The 18895-nt window shown below is 42.5% G+C and overlaps 2 protein-coding genes across 2 annotated transcripts; both read right to left on the bottom strand.

The window, feature by feature from the left end:
• Nucleotides 1-409: 409 nt before the first annotated feature.
• On the bottom strand, nucleotides 410-7652 carry LOC147185744 (uncharacterized). Its single transcript, XM_086104556.1, has 11 exons — nucleotides 7564-7652; nucleotides 7237-7309; nucleotides 6510-6587; nucleotides 5391-5506; nucleotides 5029-5121; nucleotides 4834-4929; nucleotides 3366-3398; nucleotides 3235-3287; nucleotides 2663-2729; nucleotides 1830-2022; nucleotides 410-1145 (listed from the first exon to the last, which is right to left on the bottom strand). The coding sequence occupies exons 3-11, from the start codon at nucleotides 6580-6582 to the stop codon at nucleotides 721-723; spliced, it is 1149 nt and encodes a 382-aa protein (XP_085960682.1). The 5' UTR covers nucleotides 6583-6587; nucleotides 7237-7309; nucleotides 7564-7652; the 3' UTR covers nucleotides 410-720.
• A 136-nt stretch (nucleotides 7653-7788) lies between these two features.
• On the bottom strand, nucleotides 7789-17571 carry LOC147185743 (uridine-cytidine kinase-like 1). Its single transcript, XM_086104047.1, has 15 exons — nucleotides 17426-17571; nucleotides 16197-16408; nucleotides 15452-15558; nucleotides 15067-15237; nucleotides 13195-13266; nucleotides 11890-12079; nucleotides 11742-11803; nucleotides 11614-11630; nucleotides 10753-10851; nucleotides 10587-10680; nucleotides 10422-10484; nucleotides 9512-9634; nucleotides 9287-9394; nucleotides 8922-9078; nucleotides 7789-8833 (listed from the first exon to the last, which is right to left on the bottom strand). The coding sequence occupies exons 1-15, from the start codon at nucleotides 17569-17571 to the stop codon at nucleotides 8757-8759; spliced, it is 1698 nt and encodes a 565-aa protein (XP_085960173.1). The 3' UTR covers nucleotides 7789-8756.
• Nucleotides 17572-18895: the final 1324 nt, after the last annotated feature.

Below are 18895 nucleotides of genomic sequence, written 5' to 3'. Positions count from 1 at the left end.
TGAACACAAACAGCGTGGCAACACATGCGGATAGACATCAAGATACTCACTGGCATATATTCTATGTCCTCTTAGTAAACAAAGATGATTGTAGCTTATTGAGTCTCTTGTAGTAGTTGCAAAAGTCTTTGTGTCATGATGTAGTCACACACCAGAAGGCAGGGTAATGAATTCATCATGATACACAAACAGCTTAATTCTTAACCCTGTTTTTATTAATATGTTTTTATCAAGGAAAATAATATCCATCAATATTTTTCTTCATAAAAACACAATTTTTGCAATGGGGACTGGGGGGGGGAGGTGTAATGGATTAATAGTACTGTATCTCTATTCATTTCAGTGGGCAAAGAGGATTTGGTTATGGGATGAATGAAACTTTGACACAGAACAAAAATCAACGTTTGAGTGAGCCAAGAATTTCGAACGTTTTATTACAAAATATAAATGACAATGTGATAAGATTCAACCAATTTTTTTTCCAATTTTCTAATGTGAGTACAAACAATCAAGGACCAAACATTGTCGGTGGAACAAAGATCATGATGACGTCATACGCCATGTGAGACACATCGTCAAGGTCACTCGCTGGTTTCAAGGTGTCGCCACTTCATTCTACAAGATCACTAAAATGCTTCTATTATTTACAGTATTTCGCTAGCTTAACTACAGTGGTTGCGTGAAAGCGCAAGTGACGTCAGAAAACCTCACCGCCCTTTTTTACTTCCCGACCTCGTCGAGCAATTTCTGGTTGACTTGCGCGCGTAGCCTCTGCTCCTCCGTGCGCGCATTGTGGATCATGTTTCTGAGGAGGTGAAAGGTCAGGTCGATGGAGAGCGGGGCATACTCCCTGCGCGTATTGAACTTGACCGGCTCTTCATCATTTCCAATCTCTTCTACCTCCTCGTCATCATCATCATCATCATCGGTCCTCTCTTCCTCCTCCCTCGGCATCCCCCCGAGGAAGAGCCGGGGGACGCCGAAGCCCAGCAGACGGCCAGTGGTGATGTCGGCGCCGGTGGCCGCCCTGAGGAGTGTCTGGGCCGGTTGAGGGGTCCGCGGGCGTCCGGCGGAGGAGACGGGCGGCGGAGCGAGCAGGACCGACAGCAGGAGCGATGAGAGGAGGAAAGAGCAGTACTTCATGTCTACACATACACACAAGAAATGATCATTGATTACCTTGATTCAGTCAAGTAAGGTATTGTTCTTACCAAATAAAGTCACTGAAGTACTTTAGCTCACTAAAGTTTGGTCGTACGCAAAAGGTAAATAAAAAAATAGATATAAATATCAGAAGAAATGGAAAACTTAAAATACTAATTGGATTTTTAAAAAATGCGCTACAAAAGATATTTTTTTTAAATTGAAAAATATTTCAATATATGTAATAAATTAAGGCAGAAAAGGTCAACAACTGGTGGGAAAGGGCACACTATTAAAAGCCGGAGAATGTAAAAATATTAAAATAAAACAAAAACTTTTTTTTTTAAATTGAAAAATATTGGGGGGGGGGTACTTTTGTAGAATTTTGCCACATCCGACCATCACTACCCAAATAACTATAAAACAAATGTTTTGACTTTTGGTTTCAAAATACATCAAATCAAAAATCCTATGACTTTTTTTTTTGGTCAAAACGCTGCCAATTTGTATCTTCTCATCAAATCCATTTATTTTAGGAACATGCAAACAGTTGCAAGGATCTTAAATGTTCTTTTTTTTTTCAGTTCGACTCAAATTACACTTTCTTTTCCAACGTGATAAAATTGCAATATGCGGGCGCACAAAAATAAAAAGCAAAAAACAAACAAAAAATAGCAGCAGCTTACTTGTGATGTTCCTCTTGCTTGTGCAGGCTTGGCTTTCCGCTGAGGTGCGCTGAGGGTCGTGTGCACGATGGATGGTCAGGACGCCGGGTTTTATACGCACGGTCAGTGATGTCACTGGCACTGACAAATATTTCCCTCCCCGCCACCACTCACTTTGTTCGCCTTGACACTTACGAGAGCACATCTTGGCTACATATTATATTTTCGGTTACAATCTAAAAGATAAGCTGCTATAACGTGATTAATCACGTGACGTGGCAGCCTTTTCCTGCTCAAGTGTTGATTCTCGCTCACACGTACGCAGAATCTCACTTACTGATCCACACTCATGCACACAAAGAAATCAGTCTCACTATTATTGTGCCTGGCAAACATTTACATAAGAGCACTTAAAAGACAAATTAATTTTTCATCAGTGAGATGATGTGTGTCCGAGTACATGAGCGTGAGTTTGAGTGTGGAGCTGTGCTTTAATGGCTTTAATGGGCATTTTTTTCTTCTTTTAAAGGATTGCTGCAAAACCTATTTCAGGTAGATAATATATATTTTTAAAAATTTATTCACATTGACCTCTGTCTATATGCAGTATTCACAGTGTCAGCAATTGTCAAAGACGACCATGAACACAAACAACTAAAACTTAAGACGGTTTGGTGACACACGAACCAGGAAGTGAATGTGTGTGCGTGTAATTTCCATACTTATTTGCCTTAAATGTGCCATCCAGGCATGGAGCCGTGAGTCCGCCTGGTCAAGTTGAATGATGATGAGCAGCGGTCGCATCAACGATAACAAACAAAAAAAATAAACAAAATGGTGGTCGTGGCGGATCACGCGGCGTTGGCCTTCCAGGTCAAGTAGGAGTTCCAGGCCACGGCCACTACCTGGACCACAGCCAACCTGAGAGTGTCACAAAGTTCTTCAAATTCAAAACACTCAAAAATAAAAAGATTTATCCTGAATTGATCATTCGTGGGATAATTTTATCCTTAGAGGAGAATAAGGGCAAAATGGATCAAAGGTGGAGTGGAGTATTAACACAAGAGCCTCCAAAACTAACACATAGCATTGGGGTCAGTTGGGACTATTTTGTGAGATGGATTTTCTCCATGAGGAGATTAAGGGCATTATGGAGACCGTGAACTATAACACTGCATTACCAAAACTGAGGGACGGCAATGAGATCAGCTAACATTGCCGTGCCTGTTGATTTATCCTAGACGAGATAACGGGCCAACTGCAGAAAAGTGGAGACTGTGGATTATAATTAAATTTCTGGAAATAACGCACGGCATTGGGCTCATTTACCATTACGATGTTGGTTGTTGTGTGAGACATATTTGATCTGTGAGGAGACCAAGGGGCAAGGTGCACTAAAACGGAGAACGCGGAGTACGATGCTAACCTGTGATGCAGTGGAATGAAGTAGAAATTGGCGATCTGCACCGGCGGCCACAGCTGACACAAAACACAAATTACACATCAACAACAACGTTGACTTTTAAATCAAGGAAATGAAATGACTGGAAAACTTACATAATAATTGGAGATAAGCGCATCTGTGTAGTCCTGTGATGACATCACAATAACAACGTTAACACACATACACACAAGTGCGTGCAAGGTGCGCATGACATGCTGTTGAAGGTCACGGCGTGTACGGGAGAAAATGAAAAGTTGAGCATGCAAGACTTTGCTCACAGTGTAAAACATGTTTCTAATTATCAACCGACAGTTCCCATTTGGATTATTTTCGCGCGTCACTGCAGACGTCAACATGATTTGAAAACGGCGAACAATATTACAACGAGGCGGAGAAACATTGCGTTCAAGGACGCGTCTTCACAAAAGGCAACACTGTACCCGTTATTTCGTATGCAACTGTTTCCAACAATCCGACGACAGCAGAGGGTTTAAATATTTGGAACGGCAGTAATCTGAATTATTTTATGGGTTGGTGGCTACAGTCTGCTAGCAATGGGTCCAAATGGGGGCAGTGAATCACCAGCAGATGGAGCTGCGGTGAAAAAAAAGCTTACTTATGATATAAAAATTACTGCCACCTACAGTGGAACATGTCATGATTTTATTTATTTTTTAATTAGTTAGCTATTTAACAGCCAAGTAACTCTCCACTAACAATCACTGACACCCATGTCACTCACCAAGCACGCCCCAATTAAAAAAAGTAAAATGTGAGGATGGCAACCCGAGTGGGCAAAAACAACATGTGCACCTCCCATGTTTAATAATGCAAAATTTAACCAAGCTCAAATAAATAATAACCTCTCCAGTCCTGAAAAAAGCTTGACCTGCGTCGCGGTTGATTGACGGTAACTTTGTAATGTGTATTACCGCCACCTAAAGGTCTCATGTGGAACAAATCGAGTATTCGTCTGTGAATATCAGCAGAGGCCATTTTCTGGCAGTCAAACATCAGCAAAGTGCGTGTTATTTCCAAGAGCGCCAGTGTGTGTTTGATCAGCATCCTCTTTGTCATTTGCTTTGTGTCCCGCGTGACATCACCAGTCACGTGTCCCGCCTCCCAGCATCAATAATTGAGCAGAGCACTGTTTAAACGGCTGGCATACAAACACGCTCACAGACAATCACTCACACACACACACACACACACACACACACACACACACAGACACACACAATTTAGTGTGAGCTAACACTTTTGTATTGGCTGCAATGGTGAAGTTATTTTAGTTTTTTTGGCATGATTACAAAGACAAAGAGTGACAGGTCATAAAAAATGCGACGATGAAAGGAGTTCAGCAAGTTCTACTGTAGGTGAGACGCAATGTTAAGTATCCATATTATGTCGGACGACACGCTTTGGTCAATACGTCATGGTGTGTTCTCGTGAGGCCCTGGCATCGAATTTTCTGTGAGGACTTTGTTCCTTCCGTGCTCATGTAGGTTTTTCTCTTACGTCAAAAACATGGAATTATGGAGTAAGTAGGTAAAAAAAAAAAAAACATGACAAATGTCTCACCCGGCGCAGCTTGGCGACATTCTGCTCCACGCTGAGCCCGTTCAGAACTCCTGACAGAGACAGGAAGGCCCCCAAGAAACACGGGGCGAAGCACAGCTGGACACAAAAAGACAGAAATGAAAAAAAATTGTTAGGGTGCTATTTTGATTTGATTTTTTTTTTTTAATTGAGTCCAGCGTGATGACAACTTCTGACCTGATCAATCAGCATCTTCTTTATGGCCGCACTCTTACTTCCTCCGGCGACCAGGCGGTCCAGAACTTTGTACCAGCTGCCGACGACCGGGCCCTTCAGACAGGAAGTCACAGGAAGCAATGCTTAAAATGTCAACAACTGTGGAAAGGGGATTTTTACATTGTCCACTAATTGCAATAAAAATCCCTATATGGTAATTAGGGAGTATGGAATGAGATTCTAAACCTAGCCTGGTTACCAAGGGTCGTTAACCTCATTTTCAATATGCGTTGCAAAATGGCCGCCTCATGATTTAGTGGCTGGGGAATAATTCCCAACAGAGCCAAATGTGAACACGCACGGGCAGGGGTTCGGACCCTCACCACAAAGAAGAATCCAATGCTCATCATCTTGGCAGTGCGCCGCGCATCGTGTTGAGCGAGTCCACGTCGCTCGATCAGCTGCTGCGAGATGACGTCGCCCACGCCCACCAGAGAGCCTGCACAAACGCGCACCGGCCTCCACATGAACAACAAAACACCACAGGTGAACTAACATTAAAAGACTTTACGATCACGAGTCCCGATTGCCCCGCTTCACCCTGCTATCTGGATTTCGGTCTGTTTTACTGCCGCTTCACCCCTTGTCTTCCCCTCAAGTATTGTCGATAAGGAATCTGTGGACTCAATCTTTACCAACATATTGGAATTGCTTGAGATATCTTAGCGTCAAGAAATCACAGAGTGTTTTTGGGACTCCCAGTATATTAATGGGATAACCAGATTTATTTTTTTAAAAAAATGTAAAATGTCATCTTTGCCACATAAGGAATTTTGATCTGATGATAGCCAATTACAGGATGATTCCATTCCCCTCAGATCCTCACTACTTATGTACCGGTACAATATTTTCTGTATTATTCTTATTTTAAACATGTCATTAGCCAAGTAGCATAAGTGGCTAAACCATTTTTGAAAGATGTTGGAAATAAACAAACAAAAAAATACAAATTCAACAAACAAGAGTTCAGTCAGAGTTAGAGGGACTGTCTATATAATCTATTTTTTAATACCCCCCAAAAAAACATTCTATTTGAGCCAGAGCTGTAAAATACTATGGCGCCATCAAGTGGTCCAAATGTGTACAGCATGAGGACTGAACGGATACCAATTTTAAAAAACAAAAACAAAAACATAAAACCCCCCCCAGCACATTTCTGTCAAAGTAATTATGAATCTCCATATTTTTCCAAAATGTTTGGAGTTCATATGAGAGGACTGGTGCCATGTCCGACTTTGATTATGACGTGTAACAATACTTTTATCCTTGGAGAATGTTAATCTGTGGTGCAGCCACTCAGCATGATTGTGTACAAATGTGCGCGCATGTTGCGTTCAAAGTTCTTTCCCCTTTGTTGACTCTCTAAAGATCATTACTGTTGAGGTGGAAGTCAAGGTAGGTCTGCATTTCTGCGTCAGTGTGCAAGGCAATGTTCTCCTCACCTGCCATCACAATCTGCACCGTCCAGGGGTGCCTCGCCATCAGGGCCTGGTAGGACCGCCACAGGCCCGCCATCCTCACTGTCAAACAAAAGAACACAGAGCAATAACATTGTCATTAAATACGTGCTTTTTGGAACAAGTGACACTCGGGGGGGAAAAAAGGGGGATGTAGTTTATGAAATAATCTTCTGAACAACTTAAAACATTGGATAGGCGACAAAACACACATACATATCTTAAGTACAGGTTCATAAAGATTTATGTTCAATTATTGTGCAGCTCTGATGAAATAAGAGTTTGACTAACGCTAAACTGAGGAGAACACTTAATCGAGGCGTCTCAACGTGACTCCAGTCAGTCTAGGCTGCAAATAAGTGACGTTACGTCGTTTATTCCTTTAACTTGTTAGACTGGTGAATAAATACATTCACTGCAATGTAAGCAAAACTTTGATTTAGCACACACGGTGTTCGTGTGACAAACGAGTGTTTGCAAAGACAATAGACCGACTTTAAATGTTGGTGTTTCTGAATGACATGTCGGCGTCACGTGCGGCTTCACGTAAACTGGGAACGTCACGAAGCTGCACCAGAGCGTCGCAAGTGGGAATTCTATCAATGGCTGCACGAAGCCAGTTTTATATTTGGGTATTCGCTCTAAATGTTCAAATGACAAAATCAGCACTGCGTTGAATAAACGTCATTAAAGTATTGAAATGTTTACGTACCACTCTGATAAACCTCACTCTGCTGAGGCTGATGATGCGTTCAACGGTCTCTGGCAAAGTCCGTCGAATCCCACTTGAAAAAAAATTACAATGCAACACTTTTATTAGGTGTAAAATATTAAATGCCACAAATATAAAACAAAAAGCTGTCCGAAGCTTATTCTGATACCGACACCAACAGCATATTACATTCAAAGTGGTATTATATTGAAAGTAGAAATTCAGTCTTTCGTAGAATTCAAATTCAACACAGGAAATTCTCATTCACGGCAAAAAATAATAATCTTAGTTCTTAACCTGAGCGATAAAATATGTAAGAGCGCCTACCTTTAAACACCGGCACTTTTAATTGCACAGCACACGCCGCTGTAATTATTTCCTACAAAACTGGAAGTCCACACGCCAAGGCGAACATCGTCACTTCCGCTGTATTCGGAAAGTGTTCTGCCCCCTGGTGGACAATATTGCAGATTTTTAAAACAGCAGTCTTGTCAAAAGAAAATTCATTTTGAGTTTAATGGTGAGCACGTGATGACAAATAAAACAAAAATATTAACAAAAAAAGGTTTTATTTAACTAACAATTCAGGAGGGGTGAATTCCCTTCAAGTGTGCTCTGGTCTCATATCTTTGCGGTCTCACAAAAATAAATGCCATCATATAAAATATAACATCGCTTGAAGGATGTGGCTGTCAGTCAGTCAATTATAAAATACGATTAAAACCTTGAAAATGGTAGCAAATATGGTCGCAACATGTTGGCATTCCAAATAATGGAAATTATGTAAATGCAGAGAATAGAACATTCAATTTCAATTTTGGCTCAATACCGACAGGCATCAAATAAAAATTAACAGCAGAATTAACACAAATGACCTTCATTTTGTGACAAAATGTTGGCTCATGGACAAATGTCGTAAAAGTTCCAAATCTCACAACAACAATGAAAGGCACCATAAAATCTATTCAACACATTAAAAGTAAACAAAAAACAAATAGTTTTGTAATTCACGTCCAAACTATTCATAATTTTTCAAGTCAGTAAAATTTTCTGAATTGCTCCTTAAAGTACAACAAATAGGCACTGGTAAATATTCAAGCAATTAGCAAATGCTAAACGCTAAAAGAACTTGGGCTTCAAAGCAAAAGAAGAGCCTTTCAGGCTAGTCCACTAAAAGAGGCAATCTGGGGTTGATATGGTAAAGAAAGAGATGTTAACCTCCATCATAAACAACTGCGGAATCCACATGGATTTAGTTGAAAAAGTCTGGAGATCATCTAAATTCTCGATGGGCTGGACTAAAGAATGGAGCCACCTACTCCCAAGATGAAGCCCAATGTAGATTGAACACAACAATTAGATAAAGTTGTCCCTTTTAAAGTCAAGTGCTGTTTACATCATCAAAACAAAGCATGTGAACATGAATACACATTACTTGATTTTTTTTTTAAAATCATTATTTGTTGGTATGCATCTTGTGGACCTGGGAGGCGTGGTGATGTTTTGCTATCGGGCCCCCGTCACAAGTCCATCCCGTCGTCACTTTCGCACCAGTCGGAAGGGGCGTCGGTGCCAAAGTAGCGATCGCCAAAATTACCTAAGAGAGAGAGAGAGAGACTTTTAAAATGTGAACATAAAGCAACCATCACGTTATCGAGGTTTTTCTTTTCTTGGCAGTCTCTCACCGATGCCGGGGATGATGTGGAACTGGTGGTTGACCTCCTTGTCTACGGCGGTGGTGATGATGCGCACTTTGGGGAAGGCGTAGGCCACCGAGTGGACGCCCATCTCTGCCATGAGCAGCGAAAGCAAGAAAATCTTGTCCTCCGCCACATCGTGGTCCTTTCCACATCAGCGCAAACGTCAAATGTAGAATACACAAAATATTTCACAACATTCATTTATTCGTCAACATTGCTCGGCTTTTTTTTTTTTTCCTCCTGCTTGGTGATTCCCACTTCCGAAACAAACCCTCAGTTAGGTTTCTTCTTTGAGGCGCAGGTGCTTCCCCGTGCTGGCTGGGAGTATGAAGCACAATCAGCAAACTCACCAGCAGAACCCTGATGGCCATGAGAGCCGCGGCCCCGGTAGACACGGTGCTGTCCATCAGGATGACAAAGTCCTCGCTGATGTCTTTGGGCAGCCGCAGGTAGTGCAGCTGCACTCACAACACAAAACTTATCTTATTTTCATCATTCAAAATTTGATCTGAAGTTGATAACAGAATACTGCACAATGAGGATATGGCGGTAGTGGTGGTTCAGAGGCGACGTACCTCAGGTTCACCTGTGTTGTGGTTGGTCTGGATGAGGATTTTCCCCAGTCGGATGTCTTTGCACACAGCCATGAGTGCCTGCTCCATTGTCTCGCCTGCCCTTAGGATGGACACGCCTGTGATCTAAACAGCAACACGATTCAAACCTGGATGCAGCTGTGAATGCGAATGCTTGTTTTGTCGATATTTGCCGCGACATTGGCTGTCTACGGTTTGTGTATTGGTGCCCACGCACTGACTAGGACCGACCGGACCCAGGCCGTCGCTTGGGTCCGGTCGGGACCGTCTTTCTGTCCATTGACTCATACAATGGTCACCTTTGATCTCTCTCCCAATTTTTCTGTCCAATATATGCATGAAGGAGACTTTTCATTTTTGTTCCAAGTTGCAGCCGTAACCGAGTGTAAATCGCAGATATGGCAAGAAAAAAAAAAAAAGGGGAGTATTTTTGACAGCCACGAGATGGCGCCATTACATCATCCTTTCATGAAAAAGAGCATTTAATACAGAGCGCAACTTAAAAGGCGAAAAGCATTAATAGGGATGTTTTCATTCATTAATATTATCCTCTTTCAGTGTTTTTTCAAGCACGTTCATACATTTTTCTGGAATTTTTGATGTAATGTCATGAAAGACTTCTTTTAACAATTATAGCGGGGAGTCTTCTATGACCAAATCATGTTTGAAGTGAAAATCAAGCCAAAATTCATGGGGCGGGGGGGGGGGGGGGGGGGGGGGTATTATATTGCGGTGCATGTTGTTTTTCGGCTGGACTCATTTTCACCATTCATGCTTCTTTTGCTGTTATCGGTCGCACGATATTGTCAATACGAGCGGCTATGTGGCCCGCATCGCTGCAGTGACAATTAGATTTCCCTCTAAAGTTTAAATGAGGAAAAGAGTTACTCACTCTTTTACCGCTCAGCCTCCTGCCGTGGTAGACGCTACCCTGAGGCGTCTCCACAGATGCGGGCTGGAGACGCAAAAACAAAAAAAACAAACCCAAAACAAAAACAAGCAGTTATCCTTGGTGCTAAATGGGCAAATAAAGACACATAGGGAAACAAACACCGACTTGGAGAGGCAGGAAAGAGAGGGCGTGTTCGATCAGGAGCCTCATTAATCTTTTGGAGTAGAAGACAAACTCGTCACGGTTGGTCTCCTTGTTCCTAAAGAAGAGATGAGAGGAGTGGGGTAGTCAAAAAGGACAAAAGGTGATCTTTGGCCAGAGCGCTGGCTACCTGATGATGGTGTGCATGCCGCGCACCTGCGGCGAGCTCTTCAGGACGCTCAGGGTGTCGGGTAGCGGCTGACCTTGGTGAGCCGACGCCAGAGCCGACCTGAAAATGACATCCATTTTCTTTCATTAAAAAATATATCTATTCATGAACCACTAAGTGTCTAACAATGCAATCCTGTTAGACTGCTATTTTATTTATTTAGCCAAATGCATGTCATAGACACCTGGAAACTTTTTCAAATGACGCCTAAATTGTCTAATATGTCTAAATATTATTGTGTTGTTATGTTGCACCGTTCTGAGCACGCAACAACACAATCGACACAAAAAGGAAAACATCAGTTAAAATTACAAGATTTCAGGCAAAGGTGAGCTAAAAAAAATGGCTGATGTTAAACTGAGTGAGTAGCCCGCACTAACTGTTTTCAGTCCACATATGAAGCGATGCGACACCCTCACAGTGGATGGTTATTATTATTATTTTTAATGAAGGTGTGAGCTTGCTTTATGCTCCAGTGGTGGTGACCACACATCAAGATTACTTCAACATCAGGGAGTCTAAGTTTAAAAAGACAATTCAATGTTAAAAGTTCAACCTGGGATTGTTAGCTTGTTAGCAATGTTAGCTTGAAAGACTGACATGAGATTTCATTATTAGGAGACTTCTTGTTTGAAAAATATGAAACGGAGTTTGCGTTCATGTCGGGAGAATTCAATTTGAAAGAAAATCTCTGCCACAAATGGATGCTTCGGCGACGAGTTGAATCTTTGGTCTCAACGTCTGTTTGAAACCCAGTTAAGTGACTTGGTGTCAGATTTCATTTGAAAAGTTTTAACGGGAGAGCAAAGTCGGAGTTAGTACCTCACGGTGATCTCACGCTGGGATGGTCACGCAGCCAGGCAGGGTGGGTGGGCCGTGCACATACGCACACAAAGAAAAGTGTACTCGAGTACTGCTTGGTGGAAGTTGTGCAGAATATTTGGTGGTACCTTCTCCAGCTGACTGTGTACATGCTGAACGATCAAATCCAACGCCACAAAGTTGTCCCCACCTGCGGCCCGGACACAAAAAGCATCTCATCACACCATCCCCCCTTTTTCAAAGTTGCAAAATAACCTACAGTGGAGTCGAGCGGACCTCGAGGCACCACAATGTCGGCCAGCTGCATGGTGGGCTCGATGTACTGCTCGAAAGCAGGCTTGACGAACTTGTTGTACTGCTTGATGATGCCGCCGATGTCCCGCCCGCGCTGCGACACGTCCCGCTTCAGCCGGCGTATGAGACGGATGTCGGAGTCGGTGTCCACGAAAACCTTCATGTCCAGCAGCTGGCCCCGCAAAAGATTTGTCAACATGTTCATTTTTAATCACAAATTACAGACATATTTGCACCGTATTTCTGGCCATGGTTAATGACCGTATTTTCCGCACTATAAGGCGCTTTGGAGTACAAGGTGCACCTTCAATGAATGGCCTATTTCCAAATAGTTTTCATATATAGGGCGAATCTCATCTTGCCAATATAAAGAAAAATTAATCTAAGGGGAAAAAAAATGAAGATTAACAACTGCTTTGTTCTCTTTAAAAAGTGATCCTGCCAAAATAAAAGTAAAAAAAATAATTGAATCAATGTGCAAAAAATGAATTCTGACGGCAACGAGGAACAAAACGAACAAAAAAATGAGGTGTTGCTGCGTGGCCAGATAAAAAGGCACCATCGAGTGATTTGCATAAGGATCCCCGAGGCTGGTGTGCGTCTAATTTAGTCGCGCAATGAGCCAAGGACGTCGAGCATAATGCAAATCTAATCATGCCGCCAGCCACAAGATGGAGCTTTGCAAGGAGTGAGACAATTTAAGATTGAATTACAGCTGTGGTGTGTTGCGAACATTCTGGCACGAGCATTTCAGTTCAACACAAGCGCAAATTAAGCTAAGCTAACCTCTGAATATTTACACTTGAGTGACTGTCAAATATCAATGAAGTCATCGAATAGTGGATGTCGACTCCCCAAAATATAGAAGTTGTTCAACCTTGTCTATAAGTGGCGACTTATCCAGGTCGAGTCAGGTGGAATCAAATCCAGAAAGCGGTAGGATCTCAAGGGACACGACGCTGGTCTCACTCATCGAGTCATCGGGAGCGTGCAAGTGTACCTAATGAAGTGGCCCACGAGCACCAACGCTTTTGCCCAGCGGTGCGCCTCATTACCAAATCCTTCCATTTCCCATCTCTGCAACTAGTCCGCGCGGATGTCCACTAAGCGCCATTCATCACCGCCCAGACACGGGTCGTTATTAACTGTGATGGAGGAAGTTCCCATGGGAGGCGGACGGCCTTATCGCCACAGTCCAGCTCACAAACGGCACACGCACGCACACACGGTGTGGGCGGAACACACCGCTATAAAAGAAGATAGCTTCCACAAAAAACAAAAACAAACCTTGAGCAGTTCCTTGTTGGCAAAGGCCAGTATTCCCTCAAAGATGACAACATTGGCGCCATACACAGTTTTCTGGGAAGGAGAAGAAAAAAAAATGTAGTCATAAGCATAGAACGTTATGCATTATTGTTGTCATCTAAATTTACAAGCTGTGCTTGTTTGGTAGAATTTTGTGACGTGTCTGCAAGTCCAAGTGTTTAATAAGCTCACTCTCAACTGAAGAACAAGAATAAACCGTCTTTCAAATTCATTTATGGTTTGATTTATTTTAGTGTAAGGCGGAGATATAACCAAATGATTTCTGGATAATAAATCTGATATTATTTATTGTGACGCAGATTCATTGCTTGGGTTTGTTGAAAAAAATGACAGGGGATTAAGACCTAGAAAAAAGTACCGGTAATCGCATATTAATGAGCGGGAGGGGGGGGGGTATTTTTTTTTTTAAACGCACGGTTCAGATTACAAAATCACTCAGCTCTACCCCTAAATCAATGTTTTTTAAAAAAAAATCAAATTCAGCCAATGTGACAAAGAGTTGATACCGCACCTCCAAGGAGAAAATGGCGGTGAGCGCACAATGCCGTCAACAGCCAGTTCTCGATCAGTGTCGCGTGGGAGTCGATAAAGCTGACCAACAGCGCGCAGCCGAGCAGAGACAAAGCGGCCGGCAATCTTGATGTGAATTGTAAAGAAACCGATGAGTGTTTATCGACCGCTATATATAGAGTGTGTGAGTGTGTGTGTGAATGCACCCTCTCCTCACACCTGATTTAGTGCGTACTCAACACGTTCAAGCGTGACCGCCTGAACCACAGTGAAGTTCCTGATGGACCATAGCAGCAGAAGAAGGAGGAGAAAAAGAGAGCATGCGGCACCCTTAAGGGAAGACACGGGGGGGGTTGTTTCAGGCTTTTAATTACCAGCAGCCGCTCCAAAGCGCCCATAAAAGGATTTGTGAGTGCGGACAGGCCATATCCCATGTGGCATTGTGCCTTTCAGCCATGAAATTACATCGCCAAGAAATAGAGAACAGTCGTCGCTGCCGAGTTTGGTCGCGCGCGTGTGTGCGTGAGGGGGGGCTTTGCGCGAATGCTATGATAATTAGCACTTTAGCACATCAATGGAAGAAGTGCTGTTGGGAGGGCTTTTAAATCTGTACACGATGTTGGTGACACGTTGGGGAGCAATGATGATTAGACTGACTACTCTACAAGTTATTTTGAAATAAAAAATGTTATGTTACTGACTTTCTATATATACAGGCTGTCGAAGTGTAGATGAGTAGAAAGATTCACTTTCGCCAGCACGATTAGTATCTGTGTGTCATATGTCTAAATTGTACATTTTAACAGATCTTTAGAGCCACACCTCACCAACACGATGGAAAAAGATCTGCTGAAATGACAACAATTTGATGATAAATTATCAAAAAATGAAACATAAATGAGGATATTATTTAGACAGATTAAAAATATATATTTTGACAAAAACAAATGTTTCTGTGACCCCCCCAAAAAATAAGTTATTTTGGGGGGAGAAAAAAAATCATTACTTGGAAGCCAACAAGTAAATAAAAACAAAAGGGAAAACATTTAGAAAAATGTGATTTCCATAAAAAAAAAAAGAAAAATGTTTCTGAAGAAGAATCACAAAACTGATAATTTTGATGAAAAATTTGATTGAACGCAAAATGAAAACGGCAATTTTTTGGGGGGGGGGGTGTTACAAATTGACAAAAATGTTCAATCTCAGATGAAAAATGATGACATATTCTTAGCACGCGATTGCAATTCTTGAAACACTTTTTCCTGAACTCCCACTTGCTCTGAACTGTGTTTGAATGTGAAAAGTGACACATGTGATCCATACCCATTCTTTGCGTCTGGAGTGAGATGTGAAATCATACACGGGCACTTTGATGCTTTTGCCTTTCTTCAGCTTTCGCAGGACATTGACCAGCAGTTCAAAGTCGAAGGCGTCTGGGTGGTCGAAATTGTACTCGTTGTTGGCTGCCAGCTCCTGCTCTTCTTTGGTCAGTACCTTGTGTAAAAAAAAAATTTTTAAAAACACACACACAAACACCTTATTTGGGGTCACCGTGCTGACTTCATTTAAGAGTTGCACAGGTTCGAGGTCATATGAACGGTGGCACGTTTTCAAATGACTTATCTTGGTCTCATTACTTCTGTTACATTTGAACAGGGGTGTGTAGACTTCTCCACATTCGATACGACACACGCCACTTGTCGAGTACCTTGTAGAAAGAGTCCATGGAAAGCAGAACCACCCAGGGAACATCCAGCGCCTCGATGATCTTATTGGCTACGGTTGTTTTGCCAGAAGCACTCCCTCCACACAGACCTACGCAAAGAACAGCATTGACTTGAATGGAAACTCTTCATACAGCCATACAGCCACTTGAATAGAACGTTAACTCACACAGGGGAGACGGAAAAAAATAAAATAAAACACCTGCAAAGATGTCGTACAAATGACACTAAATCCAACACTACTATTGCGATTGTGTCATGATGATGCCATCACCTTCCTTGCGATCACCACTGCCGAAATCATCAAAACAGTCATATAAACAGATTGTGTATTTAATCTTTTTTTTTTTCGGAGTAAAAGACAAAAGTGCATTCGTGGGAGGTTTTACGCACTGATGAACATCGTACAATAGACCCTGCAGCAGCGAAACCAACCGTGAACGTGCCTGCGTGCGTGTACAGTGCTTAAACATATGGACACAGCTTGTGGGGGGGGGGGGGGGGGGGGGGGTTGGACACAAGCAGGCACAGGAGAACATTACTGTACGTTATTTGAGACACGGTCACGGTATTTTCACACAGCACTTAGCATCGTGGATGAGCTGCTGCAGCGCATCAGCATCTCGCTGCCCAGCAAGGCCTGTAAAGTTGATTAAGGTTTAATGACGCAGACACCGTCACCCCGAAGATGTTTCTAATATTTTTACCAAACAATCTCAACTCTCTCACCGATGACAAAGGCCTCCTTGAAGGTGGTCCCGGTGACATTGTACCAGGGGGGCCTGCCGGCTGTGTAGATGGTCCTCTTGTTGGTTCTCAGCAGCGGGGGCACAGTTTGGGACTGGCTGGTGGTGCGTTTTTGGGGTGACAGTGATGGTGTCAGGGGGCAGCAGCGAGGTATGCGGCTCGTGAGGCCGTCCAGGGATTCGTCGCCACTTCCGCTGAAATATAATAGTTCCCCAGAATGTGAAATGGTAAAGAGTGAGATTTTTTTTTTTTTTTTTTTGGTATTCAGTGCTTGGTGCCATCAGATATGCCCAATGTGCTCAGAGCGACCCCACGCTGCTTCTTTGAAGGCATTTTTGTCAATGGGGCAACTTCAGGTTCCACAAAGCCTTCATCTTCATTAAAAAAATGTGTTTAAAAACTTTTTGCCCAAACTCATGTTAATGGATGAAGGCAAAAACAGTTGAATGTTGAGGATTATAAACTTTGTGGTACCTGTTGCGGCTGTTCCTGTGGAGGCAGGACAGGAAATCCGCTTACTAAGGGATCTCCTTCCTTCAAAAAAAAAAAAACCCTCCACAGAGGTTTTTGCTGTCGGTGCGCTTGAGGGGGAGGACGGTGGGATGGGTGAGGCCGACCCTCCCCAGGAAAACGCAACGATGCCCGGGAGGCAGCTGACAGTAGGGTCGCAAGTCGCATGAGTAAGGCTGTCATCACGTGGCAGAAGATACAAGAAATCATGGACTTCCGGTTCTGTGTTGTCATCAGGCAGACTCCATCAATTAACAGACTTCCTCAACAAATGATAGAACATGCCCAAGACTGTCTAACGTAGAGTGTCAACCCATATGTGTCATAGGGTGCACCGACACATTTAGACAGACAATATAACCATGCTTGCTGTCATATATTCTTTATCCTCAGCGAAAAATGACTAGTATAACGACGAATGGAATTTTATTAAAATAGGACAACCGTTTTGACGATTTTGATGAAAAATAAGTTACAAAAGGATCGGGAGATAATTGTGTGACGTCAATTCTCACAGTTTTCCTTTTCAAAGACGTCAGTCACTGTTTTTTGTCCAAGTGATGTTATCTGCTGCTAGCAATTTGCGGGGAGCAAGCGAGCCAACCAGCCACGTTTGCCTGCTTAACTCACCATGGCTGCCGTTTCGGCGCCACAACGCGGTACAACAAATATGCGACGCGTTTCTCACACGTCGTCCCTACCTGTCGGAGCTGGACATGCTTCTGTCGAAGCCTTTACCGCCGCCACGGGAGGGAAAAAACAGCTCTTTCGGGTCCGTCTGGCTAGACGTGGGATTCATGTTCATGTCTGCCGCAAACGGCGCGGAACCCAAACTGGGTGACGTCATGACGTACTAGCGTAGAGAGGAAGTGTACTTCAATTGTCGTGGTTTTTTTTAATCTTGAGATGAGATTGACGGAACTCCGTTACGTGACAATCGGTTAAAATATGTGTATTTTTGAAAATATGTTTATTAACACAATATATAGAATGTTAACGTATAATTGACAAGGGAATGGGAGTTTTAACAAGTGGTTTCTCTGAAGTATTTAAATGTACAATTCTCTCGAGAGGTCATGAAGTCGCCATTCACAGACGCTTTCCAATGTGCACTAATTGAGTGTAGTTTTTTAAATAACCAAAATTATCCACAAGCAAATGTAATTCACACAGCACGGCGTGCTTCACAGATCAATTTTATGTATTTTCAAACATGAATACAAAATCACAACATTCTACTAAACAAAATCAAAATAATACAGTAATTAAAAAAAGTACTGTGAACCATGATCGCTTTTTAATACGAGCCCTAAAAATATATACATTACAAAACATCAAAAATCTGTGACATGTACTCTATAAAATATAAAAGGAAAATCTACGTCAGCCATTAATTGTGCTTTACTCGCATAATCAACCCAGTTGACTTTTATTTAAAACTGCCGGGGATGTACACAGAAAAAAAAAATAACTACATGTTTGTTTATGACAAAAATAACAATAAACGCCACATGTGCCCAACAACAGCAAGTATGAACTGCATTGATTACTACATTTTCCATCGATCGATCGATAGATGGATCGACTGTGTATTAAAATGAAATATCATAGCATGGGTATAATGAAAACTGCTTTGTGTGAGACGTTTTTTCTAAATATATTTGATTTTTTTTTTTGTGGCCTAAAATCATGAATGAACGTTAGGCGCTTTTTAATCACTGCGTAAAAATGTGTGGGAAATGTGTACGCTTCGCAAAATTTTATATATATATATATATATTTTTTTTTTTTTAAAGTCTGCTTGCGCGCTATTGCACATGCTGAGCAGCACTGAAGCTCGACTGGACCTATTTGTCGCGTAGGAAAGCCCGCAGTGAGTACTGTGCTTGCTCATGATCAACTGCAGCCCAATTTATTTAAAACAAACAAACAAAAAAAATCAGCAAAAAAATAAATAAATACTGTAGTGCCTCACTCATCGCGCGCGCTCCCCTCCTCCAACCAAAACTCAGCAATGAAGCTTTTCCCCCAGCACGCCTCCATCACCTCGAGGACTTGCCCCTGCCTGCGCCGCCACTGATTACGTCGTTGAGCGCTGTCCAACCCGACCAAGTGAAACCAACCGGACCCGGCAGCACTCGCAGACCAGCTCCCCTTTCGACAGAACCTCC

Source organism: Hippocampus guttulatus, chromosome 23 (assembly GCF_054856545.1).
Source record: "Hippocampus guttulatus isolate MCC_2025c chromosome 23, RoL_Hgut_1.0, whole genome shotgun sequence".
Lineage (NCBI taxonomy): Eukaryota > Metazoa > Chordata > Actinopteri > Syngnathiformes > Syngnathidae > Hippocampus > Hippocampus guttulatus.
This window is presented reverse-complemented; position numbering and strand designations above follow the sequence as displayed.

Excerpts from the sequence above, each read along its gene's own strand:
- LOC147185744 (XM_086104556.1), bottom strand. The coding sequence starts at position 6,582 with ATGGCGGGCCTGTGGCGGTCCTACCAGGCCCTGATGGCGAGGCACCCC. Across the intron at positions 5,507-6,509 it reads GGTGCAGATTGTGATGGCAG|GCTCTCTGGTGGGCGTGGGC; the intron begins GTGAGGAGAACA and ends GCGTTTGTGCAG. Across the intron at positions 3,288-3,365 it reads CGCTTATCTCCAATTATTAT|CTGTGGCCGCCGGTGCAGAT; the intron begins GTAAGTTTTCCA and ends GTTTTGTGTCAG.
- LOC147185743 (XM_086104047.1), bottom strand. The coding sequence starts at position 17,571 with ATGACGTCACCCAGTTTGGGTTCCGCGCCGTTTGCGGCAGACATGAAC. Across the intron at positions 13,267-15,066 it reads ACTCCAGACGCAAAGAATGG|AAAACTGTGTATGGCGCCAA; the intron begins GTATGGATCACA and ends TCTCCTTCCCAG. Across the intron at positions 11,804-11,889 it reads CGACATTGTGGTGCCTCGAG|GTGGGGACAACTTTGTGGCG; the intron begins GTCCGCTCGACT and ends TCCGGGCCGCAG.